The 21840-nt window shown below is 36.5% G+C and overlaps 1 protein-coding gene across 3 annotated transcripts in view; it reads right to left on the bottom strand.

Moving 5' to 3' along the window:
• Positions 1-14875: 14875 nt before the first annotated feature.
• Positions 14876-21840, bottom strand: part of LOC117169584 (39S ribosomal protein L19, mitochondrial) — a 92963-nt gene continuing 85998 nt past the window's right edge. For 2 of the 3 annotated variants that reach the window (XR_004466682.1, XR_004466683.1), the window contains exon 5: positions 14970-15079. Coding sequence is in view for 1 of the 3 variants with exons in the window: in XM_033356022.1 (XP_033211913.1) it covers positions 14950-15079 (130 nt within the window). In the remaining 2 variants the exon portion in view is untranslated. Of the gene's footprint in view, positions 15080-21840 lie in introns of all 3 variants that reach the window. The other variant, XM_033356022.1, reaches the window with a different exon arrangement.

Genomic DNA, 21840 nt, shown 5'->3' with positions numbered 1-21840 from the left:
CTTGGCTCACATCCCTGACTTAGTACCAGCCAGTTCCCGGTAGGTGGCTAACCGTAAAAGTCAGACGCAAGTGAAATTATTTTCACCGTCTATAAGACGAGGGTCGAGAAGCACTTCTGCAGATGATCGATTCTGATTATCTTCGTCAAGGTTTGTCGTGATTACATCCAGACTTGAGTGAGGTATATTTTCTAAGTGCTTATACTGAACATATAAAATACGAAGAGGCGAAGGTGTTTGGCTCGCGTCTGTCTCGTAGGGCAGAAGGTGTTTGACTCGCCGCCCTGTGCTTATCTACTGTGATGTGATGAAGGGAAAAGACAGTCCTAAAATGAGGTCGTAGGGTGAAAATAGTAGTGAAAAATTGAAGCCCTACGACAGAACGGAAAGTGCAAAAGTAGTGCTATTCAAGACCACCAACAGATTCCTGGTTCTTCAAAACGATACCTCAATGGACGAGAAAGAATTACTTGAGACCAACGAAGCCCAGGTCAATGCAAATGAAAGTACCACAGCTATCAATAGCAACGACGAAACAGGAAAAGAAAACGACAGTACGAATAAAAAAAGAAAATGCCACTGATAATATTGTAAAGGTATATCGATGACTGTGCTCTAGTTATCAACTTTATACACGAAGTTACTGTCGGAGATCCAGAAGTCAAAACGAATTATAACTCCACCAAAATAACTATCTACACTGATTTACACAATGACTTCGAGAGCATAAAAAACTATTCCGAGAAAGGCTGATACCTTTCTACACATATTCGACCAAGCAAGATAAGCCACAAAAACTTGTTATCCATAGACTAGGATATCTGACAGAGACATACATTAAGTAGGACCTGGGAAGACAAGGACTACAAACGGTAAATGTATTTCGACTCAAGACTAAAGTGGAAAGTGAGAACAAAAACTCCACCTTTGACAAGCCTCTCTAGATGGCAGTTTTACATAAAGAGCCAAAAATCCAGGATGCCTTCAAAATCAGGGTCATCTGTTATATGAGAGTCATATGGGACAAATACCGCGACACGAGAACAGTTACGCGGTGCAGGAGATGCCAGAAATTCGAACAAGGAACCGAAAATTGCGACGAAACACTTAAAGAAAGTGGAACACTAACAGAATCAGCTGTAAGGATATCTCACTACAGCCACAGGAACTATTCAATTTGCATCATCATGGAACGATAGAAGACGTTTCTCGAAAAGTAGAAATCAGACAGCAACCCTGAGCAGAGGTAACGACTCTTCAGATATACAAGATGCCCTGAACGTCTTCCAAGAAATAAATCAACTCTGGGATGTAAGTAAGCCTTTTAAACTTGCGCTTAGGTTCAAAGAAAAAATATTTAAATGTAAAAATAATTTTCAAAGGTTACAAGCGATCAGTGAACTTGCTGCTGAACTTGATGGATAGCTCCTCAAATAGAAAAAGTCTTAAAATAGTACACTTTAACGCTAGTGGCTTTGAAAGTAAAAAACATGCAGTCCACATGTTTCTTGACAACTAGGATGTTGATATATTCATAGTTGGGGAAACATGGTTTAACAATAAATCCAAAATAAGGTCACCAGGATATAATTTTTTTAGAAAAGATAGGTGTAGCAAAAGATCAGCAGGGGAGTAGCCTTGTATGTTAAAAATCACATACCTTGCATTGAGTTTAAACTAGAGACTATTAAATCGTTTTAAGCGCATGCCATCCAACTGAAAAATAAAATACATATAGCAGCAATATATGCCCCACCTAAAACTACCATTTGTACAAAAGAACTCAAACATATCCTTAATCTAAGCAGTAAAGTCATAGTAGCTGGTGACTTCAAGGCCAAGCATATTCCCTGGAACTGTTATAGTAACAATAAAAATGGAAAGATTATATACAACTTTATTAATGAAAATCCTTATTTTTCAGAGTACCCAGATAAGTTCTCCTTGTGCCCATATAATACAAAATCCCGACCAAGCATAGTTGACTTAACAATCATTAAAAATATAACAAATCTGCAAACAATCGATGCTTTAGATGAGCTAACTTCTGATTAAAAGCCTGTCCTTCTTCTTCTCAGTGACGACCACTCAAGCATAGTCTCCTAATCTTCACAGATTTTTAAACTACAAAAAAGCCGACTGGAAAAAATGTAAAGAACTTATTAATACCCATATCATAATAAACTCTGCCCTCAATACTACTGAAGCTATAGATAAAAGTGTAGACGAACTGACTAAGAAAATAAATAGAGTCATAATTGACACAATTCCTACCCAGACAATTCTCCAGTTTAAAAACACTCTTCTTGAAAACGTATCCCACCAAACCAAGCACACGAACGCACTAAGAAGAATTATTTATAAACCAGAAATCCTTATTTAAAACCTTTTGTTAATCAAGTAAACAGGGAAATTAAAGAAAAAATAGAAAAATCCAAGAATAAAAATTGGGGTGATAAACTTTCTTCACTTAGCACTAAGGATAATACTCTATGGAAAATGGCAAAATCACTAAAAGGGCTAAATAAACAGGACATTCCTCCAATTAAAACATCAGACGAAATCTGATTTTGTGAAAAAGAAAAGGCAGAAGCAATTGCCAATAACTTTGAAAAAGTTCACCATCTAACTGCCAATATCGGGGAACCTGAAAATAATAACCAAATTGAGAAACAGTATAATACCATTATTTAAACTGAATATAACTCAGAAGAAGTTAAACTAGCTACCCCAAAAGTAATTAAAAGAGGTATATGTAAAACAAAAGCCAAAAAAGTCCCTGGTCTTGATGGCATACAAAATATTATAGTCAAATATCTCCGCAAAAAGGCCATAGTTCAAATAACGAATATATTTAATGCTTGCTTAAAACAAGGTTACTTCCCAGCTGAAAGGAAAATAGCAAAAATCTTACTCATACATAAGCCGAGAAAGGATCAAACCTCTCCGTAAAGCTACATACCAATCAGTCTTTTTGCAACTATGAGTAAAATCTTTGAGTCGATAATTTTAAATAGGATTCATAATCATGAAAAAGACAACAAACAACTTGCTCCAGAGCAATTTAGTTTTAGATCGGGGCACTGAACGGTTCAGCAGCTGGCTCGACTCAAGGATTATATTAGCACTAACTTTGATATTAGGCATAGCACAACTGCTCTATTTCTTGATATGGAGAAAGCTTCCCTAGCGGACCGAAGGAACCGAATGAAGCCTCTACAAAGTACCCGTAAAGACCCCATTGGGGTCCCTATAGAAGGTCATGGAATAATCGCAATAGTTTTTTGTTGCAACGGTAAAAAGTTTTTAAATATATAAGACGTATAACGCCTTGTAACTGCTACACTTCAAACGCATCGCCTTTAAGTAGTAGCAGTCAACAGGCGATTTACGTCTTATGTTTTTTTTAAACTTTTTACCGTTGCAAAAAAACTATTGCGATTATTCCGTGACCTTTTATAGGGTATTTTAACGTAGAATCCGAATTTCAACAATTTAAAAGTTGATTTTGCTGTTTTTTCGAGTTTGTTAAAAAGGAACCGAATGGGGACCCAATGGGGTCTTTACGGGTACTTTGTAGTGGCTCCATTCGGTTCCTTCGGTCCGCCAGGGTTTCGACACCGTCTGGCACAAAGGGCCTCGTTGTTAAACTAAAAAACTATAATCTACCGCAATACCTAATCAAAATAATGAACTATCATCTCTGTGATAGGACCTTTGTGGTACAAATTAATGATAAAGCATCGACTGAAAAATCTATAGTAGCAGTCGTACCGCAAGGATAATGATGAAGATAAAATTTTGCCAGATCTTAAGTTTTACTATGAACCTATTGTACCTAGAAAACATGCCAAATACCTTGGTGTAATACTTGACTTGAAACTTAGCTATAAAAAACACATTAGAAACGCGAGGAATAAGGCAGATGCAGTAATAGGATCCTTATATCCTCTGTTATGTAGTAAGTGTAAAATGAGTGCCTACAACAAGCTGTTGGTATATAAAATGATCATCAGAACAATCATGCTACATGCGGCCCCAATATGGGGCAACACTTTCAAAACGAATATTGAGCATCTTCAAAAAATTCAAAATGAAGGGCTAAGAATGGTTATTAATGTCAAATGGGAGACAAAGATCTCCGAGCCTTTTATGAAAATCACCTCTCTACTCTTGAAATACTGAAAGGTACATCCAAGTTATGTTACAGACATGCACCTTTCAGGATTAAATATAAATTACCACAGCATTTGTTTCAAAATTACAATTATACTCTTCAATACATCACACTTCTCGCAGCTCAATAGCAGTAGCTAAAGAATTTTTGTTTTTGTTTCCGTATATAGCCTACAATAAGTTAATTTAAGAAGTAATATAATTTAAATCTACAAAAATAAATAGGTTTTTACATATTTTTCCCTAAATTTAAAAAAATCACATCTGGTAAAACTCTCAATTCAATAATAAATACAACTGGAAATTATACATTAAATTAGGGTAAAGTCGCGTAAGATAGGAACCAAAAACTATGTAACAAAAATTTAATGTAACTGAAATATGAACAATAAAGTATTTTGAACTGCGCTGAACTTCTGCAGAGTTCGACTAGTTTGTCGAAACTTTGTTATGTATGTTCCGTCGTACCACAGAAACTCGAAAGGTTGTGAATAGGGCTTTAGGTAATAAAGTGAATTCGCCTAAAGGTTCAAGGGGTGCGTGAGTATGCGCGGGCACCCGGAACTTTTGAGAATGTAGTCAATCGTCTTCGTTTTCCGTCGGGATCGGGTCGTTCAAGAAAAACGTTTTCTACGAGAAAATCACGGTACGGCGGAATTCCCTCGCATCCGTTCTCGACTTCAACGAAGTCTTTCATCTGCCTAGTCGCAAACCACGGCCTCGTCACCAAATCGTTCTTACGCTCATTAAGCAATAAGAAATCCACAAAATTACCTACCGACGTGTCGAGATGTATGTGTGTGTGTGTGATATCAACGCGGCCGGTTCGTTCTTCTGTCGATTCATTCTTTGTAAATAGATCTTCAGTGTGTAATTTCTTTTTGAATTAAATAAATTAGGGTTTTTTATGCTAAAGCTTTTTCCCTACTAAAATCATTTGCATTCTTTCAACGACCCTAAAATGGTCAAATTCCAGAAAACGAGTGTAAAACCGAAAACAAATTTGCTAAGTCACCTAGGGCAAGGCAAATAGTGATTCAAAACATGGTGCCCCCTGTAAGGTTTGATTTTCCTAACTTCTGAGATCGGTTCGCGTCTAACACATGCGGCGCACGGCGTGTTTCGAAACTGAAATCGTGCGTCCAGTTCCGGAACGAGTACGCGAGAATCGAAATATCAATTTTAGTGAATAGTTCAATTTAATAACTTTAAAAGTGGCACTTTTTGCGGAACAGAAGATACGCATACCTTACATCGTGCACAAGGGAGTTACATTGAAAAGGACTATCGCGACTTTAAAAAACTATCTTGACAGTTCAACTTGCAATCAGGTTAATGCAAAATTACGTTTAAATAGTACTAACAGTCTTTTTAAAGACTACTTCAAATATAAGGATGAGTTGAATGCGTTACAACCTTATCACCCGCGCCTCGATGCGTTTTCAGAAATCGAAGCAAACTCCTGCGACGTTGCCCCCGCAGTCACTAATATACAAGCCGCGGCACCCCTGCGAATTCAACGTTAAATAACCGTAATTTAAACTTTACTGAACGACAGGATAAACTGAAACTATCAGAAATAAAGGTACCGACCTTTGACAGACGTCACGATAAATGGGTTACGTGGAAACATAGCTTCGTGGCACTTGTTCATTCGCGGACAGATCTTAGTGACTAGGTAAAATATACTCAATTAGCGAACTCGCTCACCGGATCAGCTTGGAATAAAAATTAGTTCTTTTCCGCCAAGTGAAGAAAATTACGAGAAAGCTTGGCAATCGCTGTGCGACTCATACGATCAGCAACGTATGATCGTAGTCGAAGTTCTTGACGGTCTTTTAGATCCACCGGTATTTTCAAAAGCAGATCCCGATGAACTTTCTACACTTAAGGATAAAGCACGTCGACATCTTAGTTTTTTAGATGAAGTGCAGGTTGAATTTGGAGAGCAAATCATAATCAGAATTTCAGAACGGTTTTTACCACAGGGAATTTTAGCTAGATGGCAAGAAAAATTAGAGGGAAACAAGGTTCCAAATTTAGATGAATTTTATAAATTTATTTAAGCTCCGGTATTGAAACTTCGATCAATGGAGATGGTTTCCTCGAGTGGCCGCAACAATGCTAGGAAACGGGGAGGCGACAAACTCAATCAATTTTCTGGTAAATTCAAAAGGGTCGAAGCACGTTCACTCGTAACTTCGGCTTCAAGTTCCTCTAGCTCCAATTGCATTAAGTGCAATGAAGATCATTATCTTTACAAACGTCCGATTTTTAGTGAACTTAAGGTTCAAGAATGCTTCAATGTAGTAAAGACACACAAACTGTGTCAAAACTGTTTGTACGCCCACGAACTCTCGTGCAAGAATAGGAAACATTTCAAGAGGTGTGATCGAGAACATCACACTTTATTGCATTTAGAAAAAACAAAGAAAACATCCAATTCAGAACATGTTTACGGTAAGGGCTAAACAAAAGCTTCCACCTCAAATCCGCTCGTAACACTTTTGCTTCGAAAGAGTTTCCGTCGGATTCTCAATTAATGACCACAGCGGTTTTAAAAGTAGTAAACAACGGAGTAAATTGTTTCATGGCGCGGGTACTATTAGATTCTTGTTCGGCGGTTAATTTGATTACTGAGAATTTTACGAATTCCTTCAAATTATCTAAACAAACTTGTTCAATTAATATTGGAGCGGTTAATGGCTTATGCACTGTTTCTAACGTTTTTAAAATTTTTTAAATTTATCTGCTGTTTCTAATGATTACATTAAAATAGCATCCTGTTCAAATTACAACAATTTTAAACGAGAATTACATTTCTTAATAGTACCAAAAATAGTTGATCTCGTGCCCAACGAAACTTTTCCTCGGGATTTATTTGACATTCCTAGGAACTTGCAACTTGCAGATCCACAATTCCACGTGCCTAAGCCAGTCGATTTATTGATAGCAGGTACAACTTTATCGGTATTATCTGTCGGTCAGATCAATCTACATTACGTAGATCACACTCAGCGTTAGAACAGTTATATGCACTTGAAAGAAAGTTCGAGTCTAATTTTCAGTTGAAATCCGAATATCACAGGGTAATAGAAGACTAAATTTCGTTAAATGACATGACTCTCTGTGACAATAAGACCAGTGAGGGGTGTTATCTGCCGCATCACGCTCATCAATAAAACAGCTAGTGAAACTACTAAAGTCAGGGTGGTATTCGACGCATCAGCTAAAACCTCGACGGGCATTTCACTTAATAAGGTTCTGTTGGTAGGTCCCACGATTCAGAATACCATTTTTGAACAAACACTTCGATTTCGGGTACATACTTATGTCATTACCGCTGATATTGAAAAGATGCACAGGCAGGTCCTAGTTCATCCAGATGATAGGAAATTTCAGAAAATATTGTGGTATCATCAGGGTAAGATAAGAACTTTTCAACTACTAGGCAGTCTGATAAGTCCCTGAAAAATGAAACACGGAGACGTTTTTTTGGCCAAAGTCGGTTTTATTTTTCAACATATTCTCCTTTTAGGTCGATACAGCGAGTCCAACGATTTTCTAACTTTTTGATACAGTCCGAAAAGTACTCGATCGGAAGGTCTCCAAAATACGCCTCAGTTTCAGCTATGAGCTCCTCATTTGAGTAAAAACGCTTACCGGTGAGCCATCTCTTCAGATTAGGGAACAAGTAATAGTCGCTGTCCACGAATATTATGCCATGTGCATCCCAAAATACGGAGGCCATAACCTTTCCTACCCATTATTGCGTTTTTTGACGCTTCGGAGCACTTTGGCCCGGTGGAACCCACTGTTTAACCTGTTGCGTTGACTCAGGAGTGTAGTAGAGGATCCAGGTTTCATCCATGGTTATGAATCGGCGCAAAAACTCAGTCGGCTTACGCGAAAATAATGCCAAATTCTGCTGGGAAATTGTTACACGAATTCGTTTTTGATCCACTGTGAGCAAACGCGGCACCCATCGCGCACAGAGCTTCTTCATGCCCAAAACTGAATGCACGATATTGCCCAGACGTGCCAATTATATGGCTACAGCATTAGCTACCTCCCTCAATTTCACTTTGGGATTATTCAACATCATATCATGGATTTTTTCGACATTTTCTGGTGTAGTGACCTCTTTTGGGCGCCCAGATCGTTCAGCATCAACTGTGCTCGTACAGCCACAACGAAACTCGGTAAACCACTTATGAATCGTTCCAATCGACGGTGCAGAGTCCGGGTAATACTTATCCAGCTTGGCCTTGGTCTCGGATATCATTTTCTTGCGAAGATAGTAGTGTTTGATTAAAACTCGAAACTCAGATTTTTCCATATTAAAAAAAAGTCGGAGGTTAGTCGCTTCTCAGTGCCGTAACTTGTAAATGCGTAAACATAAATGGCTTAAGTTTTGACAGGCGTCATTTGAAGGATCAAGCTCGACGAAAATGGTTCACATTAGTGAATACTAATGCCATCTCTTAGAATTTTCAGGTACTTATCAGACTGCCTAGTAAACACAGTAACTTTTGGAATTGCATGTGCACCTTTTCTCGCGATTCTCACATTACATCAGCTTGCTCGCGATGAAGGAAAGGAGTTCCCGCGCGCTAATAAAATTCTTTTACGCGATTTTTACGTCGATGATCTAGTGTCTGGCGCGAAATCAATTCAAGAAATTTTAAATATTTGCGACGAAATGATCGATTTACTGGCCCGTGGGGGCTTCTTATTAGACGATGGACAACCAATCATACTTTCGTTTTACACGAAATTGAAAGGGAAATTGTCAAATTAGATTGCGTGTTAAAAGAAAATCCTATTTAAAAAACTCTTGGAATCATTTGGGATTCTCAACGCGATGTTCTAACTTACACGGTACGAGTAATCAATGAACAAATAACGTCCACCAAAAGAAAACTTTTATCGGAAATTTTAAAAATCTTCGATCCTCTGGGCCTTTTGAGAGTCGTCAGTTTTTGCGCTAAGGTTCTGATACAAGATTTTTGGCAATCTAAAATCACTTGGGATGAATCTCTACCTAAAGACATCCAGACCAAATAAAAATCATGGATTGATAAACTCCCTTGGCTGCAGAATGTCTCGAACTTTGTGCAGCGGCGCATCTTAAGAAACTCTATGTCGAATCGAAGCATCAATTCGAGTTTCCAATAAAGAAACGATTCCTATGGTCAGATTTCACCATCACACTTTGTTGGATAAAAAAGGCTCAGCATTTTTTAAAGACGTTTGAGGTTAATAAGGTCGCAAATATTCAGAGACAAGGTGATCGAGTTCAGTGGAGGCATGTCCGTTCTGAGGATAATCCTGCCGACGCTCTCTCTATAGGTCAACTACCATTAGATTTGATCAAAAATTCTCTTTGGATTGCAGGTCCTATTTGGTTAGTTTATCCTGAAAAAGAAAGGCCTAGGTTGGTTGAATTGCCATCGATTGAAGTACCAGGTTTAAAGGGGGGTATTTTTTGCTCAGTACAGGGACGTGAGACTACATCTATTCTCGCGTTTCATAATTTCAACGACTCATAAGGCTTGTTGCTTATTTTCTACGTTGGAGGAACCTAAAATCTGAAAGAAATCGTCCATTGTCATGTCAGGAGGTCATTGATGCGAATTAAATCCGTTTCCTGATACTTCTGATCTCATTCGTGTAGGTGGTAGGTTGAAGAAAGCAGATATAAGTTACAATCAAAAACATCCTCTGTTGTTACCTAGTAAACATCCGATTACTGACATGATCATTCGAAAATGTCATGAAGTTAACATGCATGCTGGTATTCAAACAACTTTATATACCCTTCGCGAAAGGTTCTGGATTCTAAATGGAAAAAAACAGGTTAGGAAAATTGTCCATCCTTGTGTAGAATGTATTCGACAACGTCCCAAAATGATGCAGGCTGAAATGGCTGTTATACCTTAATCAAGGGTGACAGAAGCTCCAGCTTTCAGTCGTATAGGTGTATATTTTTCGGTCCTATTCTCATTAAAGAAAAAAAATATCACAATAGGAGTTTCCTCAAAGCGTCTGAGTGTGTTTTCATTTGCATGGTGTCCAAAGCGGTCCTAATCGAACTTGCGACCGATCTCTTAACAGAAGGCTTTTTGGCAGCTTAGCGTAGGTTCATTGGACAAAGGAGAGTACCAGAACATATCTATGCGGACAATGGTACCAATTTTGTGAAGGACAATAAAGAACTTCGCGAGATTTATGATTTATTTGAAACTCAAGAGTTTAAACAAGAGATAGGATCCTTTGCTTTATCTAAACGAATAGAGTGGTATTTCAATTCACCTCTACCTCCCCATCTTGCCGTTATTTGGGATGCAGCTGTAAACAGCTTCAAACCTCACTTAAAACGCGTATTGAAAGATCAAAAACTCACTTATAAGCAAATGAATACTCTCTTAATCGAAATTGAAGCCATCTTAAATTCTCGACCTTTATACGCTCTTTCAGCTGATCCCAACGACCCGTTAGCTATTACGCCTGCTCATCTATTGATAGGTCGACCATTCAATTTCTGGCCTGAGAAAAATCTAATTTCCGTTTCAGATAACGAGACCATCGACGTATAACCTCATCACTAAAGCTCAACCGGATTTTTGGAAAAGGTGGTACAAGGAGTACCTCAATGAATTACAAACCCGCCAAAAATGGCAAAAATCTACCTCTGACCTGAAAGTTGGATCCGTAGTTATCCTGATGGAAAATAATTTGGGATGTAAGAGATGGCCACTTGGTGTAATCCTCGAGGTGTTCCTTGGGAGCGACAACATCGCTCGAGTGGTATCAGTTAAGACTGCCAGCGGCGTTTACAAACGCAATATAACCCGACTATATTTATTTTCAACTGCGTGATTTCTATTGACATCGTTCAACTGAATTCGTTAGTGTAGATTTAAGCTCGTTCTTTTTAATGTTAAAGTATTTTAGTGCGAAATCATTAAATTTGTTCTAATCCTTTTTATTCTAAAAATTATTCTAAATCAACGAAGCAGTCCCTCCAAAGGAAACTTACTTCATCGTTCTAGTTGTTAGCGATCAGCTTTCAAACAAACCAAAGAGCTCTACCACTAGGCGTTTTATCTCTCGAATTTTATTTTTAGTTATTGTTCAAATGTCTGATCTTAGGTTAAGGATAAATTTAAATATACGCTTTCGTGTTAATTATCTTTAAAGCTAACTCTGATCCATTCGTTGTATGCAATCCAGCTCATTTCGCATCCTTTCCGGGGTATATGTTCCGTCGTAACATAGAAAATCGAATAGTTGTGAATAGGGCTTTAGGTAATAATGTGAATCCGCCTGATGGCTCAAGGCGTGCGTGAGTATGCGCGGACAACCGGAAATGCCGAGACTCTAGTCAATCGTCTTCTTTTTCCGTTGGGTTCGGGTCGTTCAAGAAAATCATTTTCTACGACAAAATCACGGTGCGGTGGAGCCCCCTCGCGTTTGTTCTCGACTTCAACGAAGTCTATTATCTGCCTAGTCACAAACCATGGCCTCGTCGCCAAATCGTTCTTACGCTCATCGAGCCATAAGAAATCTACAAAAATACCAACCGACGCGTCGAGATGTGTGTGTGTGTGTGATATCAATGCGGCCGGTTCGTTCTTTTGTCGATTCATTCTTTGTAAATAGATCTTCAGTGTGTAATTTCTTTTTCAATTCAATAAATTACGGTTTTTTATGCTAAAGCCTTTTTCTTACTAAAATCAGTTTCATTCTTTCAACGACCCTAAAACAGAGAAATTTCAGATTAACGAGTGTAAAGTGAGAAAAAAAATTTGCTAAGCCACCTAGGACAAGGCAAATAGTGATTCAGAACAAAAATTTTTTACATAACTTATTTATATGTTTGGCACATAACTGCCTTCTATGCTTTTTACATAACTCCTTTGTATTTATTTTGTAACACTTTGTTATGTATTTTTTACGTAAGGCTATTTCTGTTATAAAACACTGCAACATATGCGTTACGCAAGTACGTCACATATTTAATACATCACTATACAATTCCCAGTAAATCTGCTACAGAAATGTTACGTAATTGATATATAATCACAAAATACAGTTCCGTAAATAACACATAACAACTACATAACATAACTAGGTCACCAAGTTATAACATGGTTATATATCAGTTACAAAACTTATGTCACAGAGTTACACAGCAAAGTAGGACATTTTAAGTGACAGTTGAGTCTAGGATATGTCGTTTCATTTCCATAAATTTGTCTATGCAATCTTTCGTTTTGGATGACATCCTGGTGTTTAGCGATTTCATTATAGTTTTCGGCGGGTAGTAATGCTGTTACTGCAATACAATTTTATCGATAATAAATATAAACAGAACTAAGCATTTGTAATTAGAAAGAAAATTAAAGCAGAAGTAATTCTATTTTTCTCAGAAACCTTTAAATGGCGTATATTATCAGACATTCCCCATACTTCCGTCGATGGCAGTGCTTGTGCACTTTCTTGAATCTCAAAATCGTTTCATTTAAGGACTACCGGTTGATGGAAGATTAATGTAATATGAAGTACTTCTATTTTTATTATTACTCTTTAATAACTATTCTCTGTAAACTTAATGGGGGCAAGCCCTATAAAACGCAAAATATTTGTCGATTTTTGTGATTTTTTTGGAGGGCAAGAAATGTATATAGATTTTCAGGGCCAGAGGTACTTTTTATCATATAATTATAGTTTACGAAATCATTTTTTTGCCTAAAAAATAAAAAAATTCGAAAATATGAACAGTTGCCATTAATGTGGTCATTGGACGAACTAATAATATTGTAAAAATAATAATTGGCTAAACGGGATGATTTAGAACAAAAAAGTTGATTTTTTCGGAAAATATTTCAAACTTTGACACAAACAAAAACATGTTTATTTTGAAAATTCTTAGTGGGTCTTAGGTTTATCCATGAAAAATAAATATCGTAAAAAAGTGTGCCAAATATGAGCTTGATGCGTCAAATGGATTTTGAGTAATCGTGCACACCGTTTTTCAACTCATTGAAAAAAAAGTTGAGAGATAATCGCACCGAGTAAGATAGGGGTATTAGTGGAACTCTGAGTCGAACGTATTTCATGCCCCCAAGCGAAGCAGAAGCGAGTCACGCTCCACGGCTCGCATTGATCTAAATTACTAACTGCATCGTATTCTACAGGTTTGAAACTATAAATGTAGGCGATAAAAAAAATTCATTTTTTTAAGACTCTATAGGGAGACGTATTCAATTAAGGAAACGTATTGCTAATAAAATATTATGTTGCATTTATTATCAATGGAAATACTTTGTAATACAGTTTCTACAGTTAGATCTGAAGAAGCTCTTAGCAAGTGACTTGGTGCATACGTCAGACTTATCGTGGTTAAATTTTCGTTCAACTCTTTTTCTGTATCTGCTTAAAAAATACAATTTTACCTAAAGATTTAAATATGATTTCATATTAAAACGTTCGCAATATTTTACAATCTTAAGTTATGTACATGATTTTTACCTACCTTCAAAACTTAAATTCAAAGCTTTTCAAATACTTTTAATTTTTAAGTGTTCAAGGTTTTAAAACTGTATTTTAAAATTATTTAATTTGGAAGTAGACGATTTGATGTTAAGGATGTTCGCTACGTACCATTCACTTCAAAATTGATGCAATTTTTAAAATGATTGATAAATTCTAATCACTAAAAACGTTGGTAAAAGCGCACAACACCCTTGCTTTAAGCCCTGTCCATCCAGAAACCTTCTGAAATTGCATGCCCTCTAATCACCCTATCCTTTGTCTCTTCATATACCTCACTTACTTTGTCTATCAGGCCTCTCTACACTCTCTTCTCCTCCAACGCTTCCCAGAACCTCCCCCTATCTACAAGGGGAACGCGCCTTTGAGAGACACATAAAAACGCGTACACTTTTGAACCATTCTTCGCTAATTCTCTACCCACCACGTGCTGCAGAACGCAGGTATTGCCGATAGTGTTCGTCCGTGATTCTGAGCCCTGAAACGATTCTTTAAAAAACTTCCTTGACTCATCACTCCCTATCTTCTCGCTTATACCCTCTCTACGCTTCCTAAACCTATTTATTATCTTACAGACGCCCCCCTCTGTCTTAACATTTCTCACCTGCTCTTACAGATCTTTCTTCTTTTCCTGTTCTTTCTTCTTACACATCAATCTAAACACCTCCCTCATTTCTAAATACTCTTCCATTTTCGCAATTTCCTCTTTCCACTTCTCGTACTTCCTTTTCACCTTCTTTATCATCTTCATACATTCAGTAAGCCACCACAGCTTCACCAATCCTTTTTTCTTCTTTCTAAATATCTTCTTTTGAACCTACCATTTCTCTTTCTCTTTTAAATCCTCCCACACAACTTAACATAATTGTAAGAATATTTAAAGTGATCAGCATACAAAAACTTGAATGAAAATATCGTGTGGCCGCGCTAGAGATTTTATCAAAGTAAGAGTTGTGTTTTACTTGGCTAAACAAAACCGTCACGCTAAAATTTCCATTTAAACATAATTTAGCACAAAAACGCTATAAACGAGAGATTTAAAAATCAATTACGAGAAAAGCTTTGGAATTTAATGAGAAGTGTATTTTTTAATTTAAAGTTTCTTTCTTTCAAGTTTAGGTTTTAAAGGAAAAGACTTAAATTGACAGTAAAGCTTCTTTATTTCATGATATTTAGATTTAAGTTTGACAAAATATGTAAACATAACTTAAATTTCTAGCCTGTTTTCTTCGGTCGAATAAACACACGTGCTCGTTTCTGCTTCTGTCGAACAATCTGCAATTGGTTGAGCTCAAAACAAATTTCAGAAAATATTTCTTTTTGTTCCTCTTCTGGAATTGTTTGACTGAAATTGAAAAATGTACACATTATTAAAAACTTAAGAATACCTAACTTTTTTCTAAAATAATAATTGTTCAATTGTTATTTTTTCGTTAAATTTTGTCTTTGTGTTTTTTCAATATTTTCAAATATTCTGTTAAAATTAATTTTTCCAAATAAAATATAATTTGTATTGTATTGTATTTTATTACTCTCCCTTTTATGGGTTTGAGTTTTACATCTTTTTCAATTTCACTTCACCACTATGCCATATGTTTCACTTAACGTCTAATCGCGTCAACTTATTATTTACTAGCTCTTACATATTAACTCACAAGTGCTACTTTTTCTTTATACATATTTCTCTTATAACAATTTGGGTTTCTACCTCTCCCATGCATTCTCTTTTCTCTTCTGAACTCTTCACCCACTTTTCCCCTTGCCCAAAACCGTTCACAATTTACCTAACTCTCTCTAACACTCTCTTTCCCCCTTTTCCTTTGCATCTTTTAAATACGTGTTCCTACGATATACTTTCACAACCACATACCCTAGACATTTTATTTTCTTCAGTCATCCAATATTTACACTTGTGCATGCTTTCCACCATTCTGAAACGTACCATTTTGGACCACATGCACTCCTTTTTGAACCTCCCTAAATATTCCAGGACCCCTTCGTCCTTCACGAATCTATAACATTTATTGAATTTTGACTCCATAATATTTACACACCTCTTTTTTCCTGCTTCTTTCTTATTTGCCCCTCTACTTCCCACCACTTCTCTATTTATTTAGTATTTTCTGCAGACATACTTGTTTAACTTTCGACCTTTACCTCTCTTAAATTTATCTTCGTAATTCCAAACTCGTGAATCAAACAGCTATACAGTACAAGTCTGATAACTTTCCAACTCTGGGGCTATAGGGGCGGAAAATTCCAGAAATTGCGGACTTATCGGATGCCCCCTCTATTAGCACGATATTAGCTGCGCGCATGCGTAAATCATGGGCGCAAATTATAGTAAAAATATCATAAGTAGTGGGAGAACCACAATCAGTGTGTCTGCCGTACGTGTGATGACGTTTTAAAGGGAGTGTACACTTATCGGACGGCAAGCTATCCTACTTCTACTGTACTATCATCTTCCAGTCCTCTTTGAATCTTCTTTTTCCAATTCCCTAGACTGGACCCATAACCTTAGTTCTGCTTTCCATTTTCTTTCACCCACAGATAATTTTCACCTTTTGCTTCGAACCAGAATTGACAGGCTGAGCATAAAAGCGGTGTTGAATGAGTTGCAGAAGAGAAGCGGTTTCAGTTTTCGTGCCAATGCAAAAAAGGTTTTGAAAAATAACTGGAGCGGAAACAGAATATATGAGCGTCAGAGTAGAAGCGAACTGAAATTATTCCGCGAGGAAAAACGGTTTTGGACTTCAAACCGTTTTGGCTCCCAGGCTGAACTCAACCCGCTTTTACTCCTAGTCTGTATTAATACTTCTGTATTTGCTCGCACCGAAACACCGTAGCTTTTTAAAATTTGATACCTCGTGTTGATATTGTGATGTTCCAGTATTCATTTTCCGCTTCTAGCAGATTTGTAATATAAATGTCGTCATCTTTGATTAAGGAGTTTTAATCTTTTGTTCTCATATTTAAATATTAACATCATGCCTAAAGTTCAACATTTTTCTGCATTATAATATATAAAGTTAGATAGTTAATCTAACCATTAGTACCACTAAGTTCACTATAAAATTTTTTCATTTATAAAGTTTGCATAATACTATTATGTATTTGAAAAAAAATTAATCATTTTGTACATTTTTTGTAGTTTACGAATACTACATTAATTCATTGTAGAAGCTTTTAATTTTATCATTAGATATAATATTTTTGTAGTTATAAATATAATTATAATAAAATTCATGATAATTATAATTAAACATCCCCTCAAAAGATTTCAAACATCGTCTTAAATACAGCTACATCTGAATAATCACTTGACTTAGTCCGCGGCTATGATGAAAATCCGGATTCACCATTAAAAAAGTTTTTAAAGAATTATAATAATTAATTTATATGTGTAAATTTATATATAAAATTAATAATTAATCATTATAATTATTGTATTATAATATTATTATAATACTAAAATTGATATCAAGTATAACTTACATAATCAAACATGTTAATGATTAAAAAATAGTATAGGTTTTCAGTACTTATAAAGCGTGAAGAATCACCAAGAGTTCCAACAATTCTTACACGATTGCAACGCTTCGTGTTTCGCACCGCTCTACAATTACTCAAAACCGGATTTTCAATAATGCTGGTATAAAAAATGATATGGATGATTTGAGACAACCCCCAGCAAATGAACCAGAATTTAAAACAGTTTCAAAGAATTTAAAAGAATTCATGGTAAATTTCAATCTAATGGCAAAAAGTATTTTAAAATATCTTCAAATATTTCAAGCCCCATGAAACCCCCTCACTTCTTGTGTATAAATTCTTCGAAATACATTAAAATATTATAGAATACCATACAATTTTATGAAATCTCATATTTCCTGAAATCCTTGAAAATTCGTTAAAATAACTTAAGTGCTTCTTAAATTCCCTGAAATCATTGAACCCCTCGGAAATCTGATAAAATTACTTGGAATCTTTTAAAATAGCCCGTGTACACTGTACAATTTTATGGGTCCTATAATATTGTTGTAAATTTTTATAAATTCTAGTACATTGTTTAAACCCCCATGACAAATTACCGAAATTCTTATGAATAAATTATTTAAAATCTATTGAATTTTATTAAAATACCTTATGATTTTTGAAAATCCCTTATAAGTTAGAACCATTGTACTGCTCAGAAATCTTCTGAATTTCTTGAAAAATTGTAACATTCCGTTCCCATCCACTCTAATTTAATCCAATACAATTCATTCCAATCCACTACGCTCCACTTACACCCACTTAACTACAATCCAATTAACTCCAATCTAATTAATTCTTGCCCAATCCTATTCGATACAATTAATTCCAATCCACTTCACTCGAATCCGCTTCACTCCACTCAGCTCAGCTCAACTGAACACCAATTAAACCCAATTCATTACAATCAACTCCACTAAACTCCAATCTAATTGATCACGAATAGGTGAATTGAATTTTTGAAATATTGCGTGCTTTATTGTTCACAAAAATTTTTAACATTTTTTTTAGTACTGCAAATATCTTTTTTTCATCCTCCTATCAATTTTCCAGGCTCTGTAGATCAACCTTCCTTTTTGATTTATTCCTCTCCGATAAAATTTTTTAAAACTTTTTTTAAGCTTCTCATCTCCTTGCTCATTTCCCTCTTCTTCTTTTGATCTTTTACTGTCGTAAGTTTTATCCTCTTAATCGCTTTTATTCGCAAACCAGCCCTCCTACCACTATTGATCAAAAAGTTATCTCGACCATAAGATATTAGATCAGTACTATCTCCGACATCACGTATATCCATCCCTGTCCGACCCCACTAGGCTTCTCACTGCAGAAATTCTGGCCTACATTACGATCTGCTATCCCCTATCTTTCCTTACACTTTTCCGGTCCTCGGCAACAAACTACCATAATAGCACCTTTTTTTAAATTAAAATTTTTACAGTGATCTTAAAATTTTTTTTACTATATCAAACACTTTCAAAATGCTTCAAAATAGTAGAAATGTTATTTCGAAATTTTCAAGAATTTAAACTTTGTTTTAAATCTTTTGAAATCTTTTCAAGATTTTAAGTAAATTTGGATCATTCAAAAATTTCTAAATAGGTCCTTAACTTACTCGAATTTTGTTTAAATCAATAATTAAAAATTTCATTAACAAATAACCAGTTTTTTAAACTGCACATTTCATAGTTTGTGTTGAGCTCTCTGAAATTTTGGCGATTTAAGGCTTCCTGTTTCAAACAATTCGTTTTAAAATTGTTTAATTCAAATATTTTATTTATAATTGCTCATTGTAAATAAACAGTCAAACATTTCTCACTGTTGAACAATTGCTCATTTTCTTCATTACAAATTTTTATATTTAATAGTTTAAAAATGGAATATTTTTAGCTGAAACAGCATTGGTATAGAATTTAAAACTAAAAAAAGCTTTTAATTCTGAATCTATTACTTTTCAATTATTTTAATATTGAACAGAATTTACAAAGTTTCAGACGTTTAAATTTATTCGACAACTAAGACTTTGGAATTGAAAAAATTAAATTTTTAACGTTCAAATCTGCAAATTGTTTCATTTTTTGGGATTGAGAGCGAAATGTTGGGTGAGCGCAAGATCCGCTCCACACTCACTCCACGCCTGAATAATTATCAAGGGCTTAATTTACAACATTATTGAAAGCATTTTGCACACTAAACAAATTATTAAAAGCTTCTTAAAGGTGTTCCCCCTACCGAAGGTGTTCCCCCTACCGAAGGTGTTCTCCCTACCGAAGGTGTTCTGCCCTACCGAAGGTGTTCCGCACTACCGAAGGTGTTCCACACTACCGAAGGTGTTCCGCGTTGATGTCGCGGTAGGGCTTGAGCTCTCCTCTCATTACTTCGACGGCAATGTTGACGGTAGCATTGCTACTGACAGGGTTTCCCATTCCAAATAGGCTGATAACGAAGAGGAGAAGGACTAAGTAGAACATCAAAACCCATCAATGAAAAATGGAGAATATATTAAAGATTTTGAAACGCTTGTCGCTTTCCGAGGATCGTCGGGGCGCTCCTGGAGCCACAGCTGGGGGCCACAGCATGCGGGACGGTGGCGATGGTGAACTGCGAGATGGTCAGGCAGATCTCACTAATCAAACAGCTGGCCAGCAAGAACATCTGCGGCAAACGGTGAGCAGTGGAACATGAACTGTACCTACTGAGGATGCTTTGGCTAGCGTTAGCTATTTGCAGTCAGCCACCTCGAGAGAAATACCGTGGGAGAACATCAATTGGGATACCACAATGAAATAGGAATTGGTGCGTCGCTATTACGAAAATGCAAAGTTTGAAACAAAAATGAAAAAGGATACAATTTAAGAACAAAATTTGCTGCAAAGTACCCTAATATACAAAAAATCGAACTAAGAGATCTGATCGCTAAGTTAAAGGACATCAGGACTAATCTACATGTTACAGAAGACCCAGCAATGGAGATTAAACAACAGGTTGATTTGGCGTAGAAAAACGACGGCAATGAACATTAGTTAGAGAAAGCCGCGACAAACGGTCAAGCTGAAGCAATTGGTGTTCTACCTCAACCTATTGATGATCCAACGCCACCACATCCAAAAAAGCGACGAAAATGGACATACCATATGAACAGAGATGTTATGCGCCTTTATTTTTTAGCAGAGAAATTTGGGCAAAGTGTGAGGACAGAACATCATAGACTCTTCTTACTTAAATACCCAGAGCTAGCCACAAAAGTAAATGAGCAGAATCTGGCAGAGCAAAAACGCTCAATATCTGTAAATAAACTGTTGTCGGCTGTTCAAATAGCTGCTATCAAAATAGAAGTGGAACGGCAGCTTCCTCTGATGAGCTCGCCTCGAAAGATGTGGATAACGAAAACTTGATTAATGTTGAAGGCATAGGTGCTAGGGATAATGAACATCATGTACCGGATCCATTAGAACAACATCCGGATATTACTAACGATGATGTGGATAGGGAAATCTCAGAAAAACTACAGCACCTGGAAAGGAATTTTGTCCATGCTTTACTAGAGTTCAGACATGTAGAACCAACACTAAGGCATTCTCTGCCCAAAATGAACATCACAAATGATCTGCGTGCACTGCGTGATCTGCGTGGGCCGGAAAACTAGATCTGCAAATTCAGTTTTTGTCCCAGCAAGGGCTAGAGATCCACCATGGAGGATCAGGTTGGATATGGATTTCAGCAGAGTAAGGTGCTAATTGGGTTGATTAACTCAATATAAAAAAGGAAATAGAACCAGAAAGCTGATGAACCATGTTACTAAAATCATCCACCCTCGGCACATTGAGACATTAACACCAGCAATATTGGATGAAATTTTAGACTCTCAACGACAGAGACTTGATGTTCTTACTGCAAACTGCGTCGGTACAAAAAAAGTAATGCACGAAGGAAATAAAATCAAAACTTTCAGACAGATGAAAGAAGGTTCTATCGTAAACTGAGTGTAAAGCCAAATAACCACCAAGGCACTAAAGTCCCTCAAATGGAATATATGACTAACTACTGGTCGGGTGTTTGGGGAAAAATGAATAGATGCAATTTGGACACTGCGCGGTTCAAACTTGAGAAAGCAAGGGTAAGCAATAGTCCTGAAATGCATCTAAAAAGATCACAGCTTTAGATGTTTCAGCGGTCTTGAAAAGGGCAAGTAATTGGAAAGCTCCAGGTCCGGACATGTTGCACAATTTCTGGTGCAAGTACCTGGCGAGTGTGCATCTTGCGTGGGCAAGGTGTTTTCAGAAGATCATTGAACGCCCAGATCTGATGCCAGGTTTTATGCTCCAAGGTACTACGTATATGATGCCAAAAAAACCAGAGGCTCAAAATCCATCTGACTTTCGACCGATAGCCTGTCTTCCAACAATTTATAAATGTCTTACAGCTATCATTGCAGATAAGGTATATTCTCATTGAGACGAGAATGACATTCTTACAGTCTGTCAAGTTAAAGCGTGGGTGGCTTTACTCGCAGTCGGTAAGGTGTATCGACATGATTTTGGTGTCAAAATATTAAGAAGAGCTTCCTCTTTC

The sequence above is a fragment of the Belonocnema kinseyi genome, chromosome 3, assembly GCF_010883055.1.
Source record: "Belonocnema kinseyi isolate 2016_QV_RU_SX_M_011 chromosome 3, B_treatae_v1, whole genome shotgun sequence".
Classification (NCBI taxonomy): domain Eukaryota; kingdom Metazoa; phylum Arthropoda; class Insecta; order Hymenoptera; family Cynipidae; genus Belonocnema; species Belonocnema kinseyi.
Note: the sequence above shows the minus strand (reverse complement) of the source record. Positions and strands in the feature narration are given on the sequence as shown.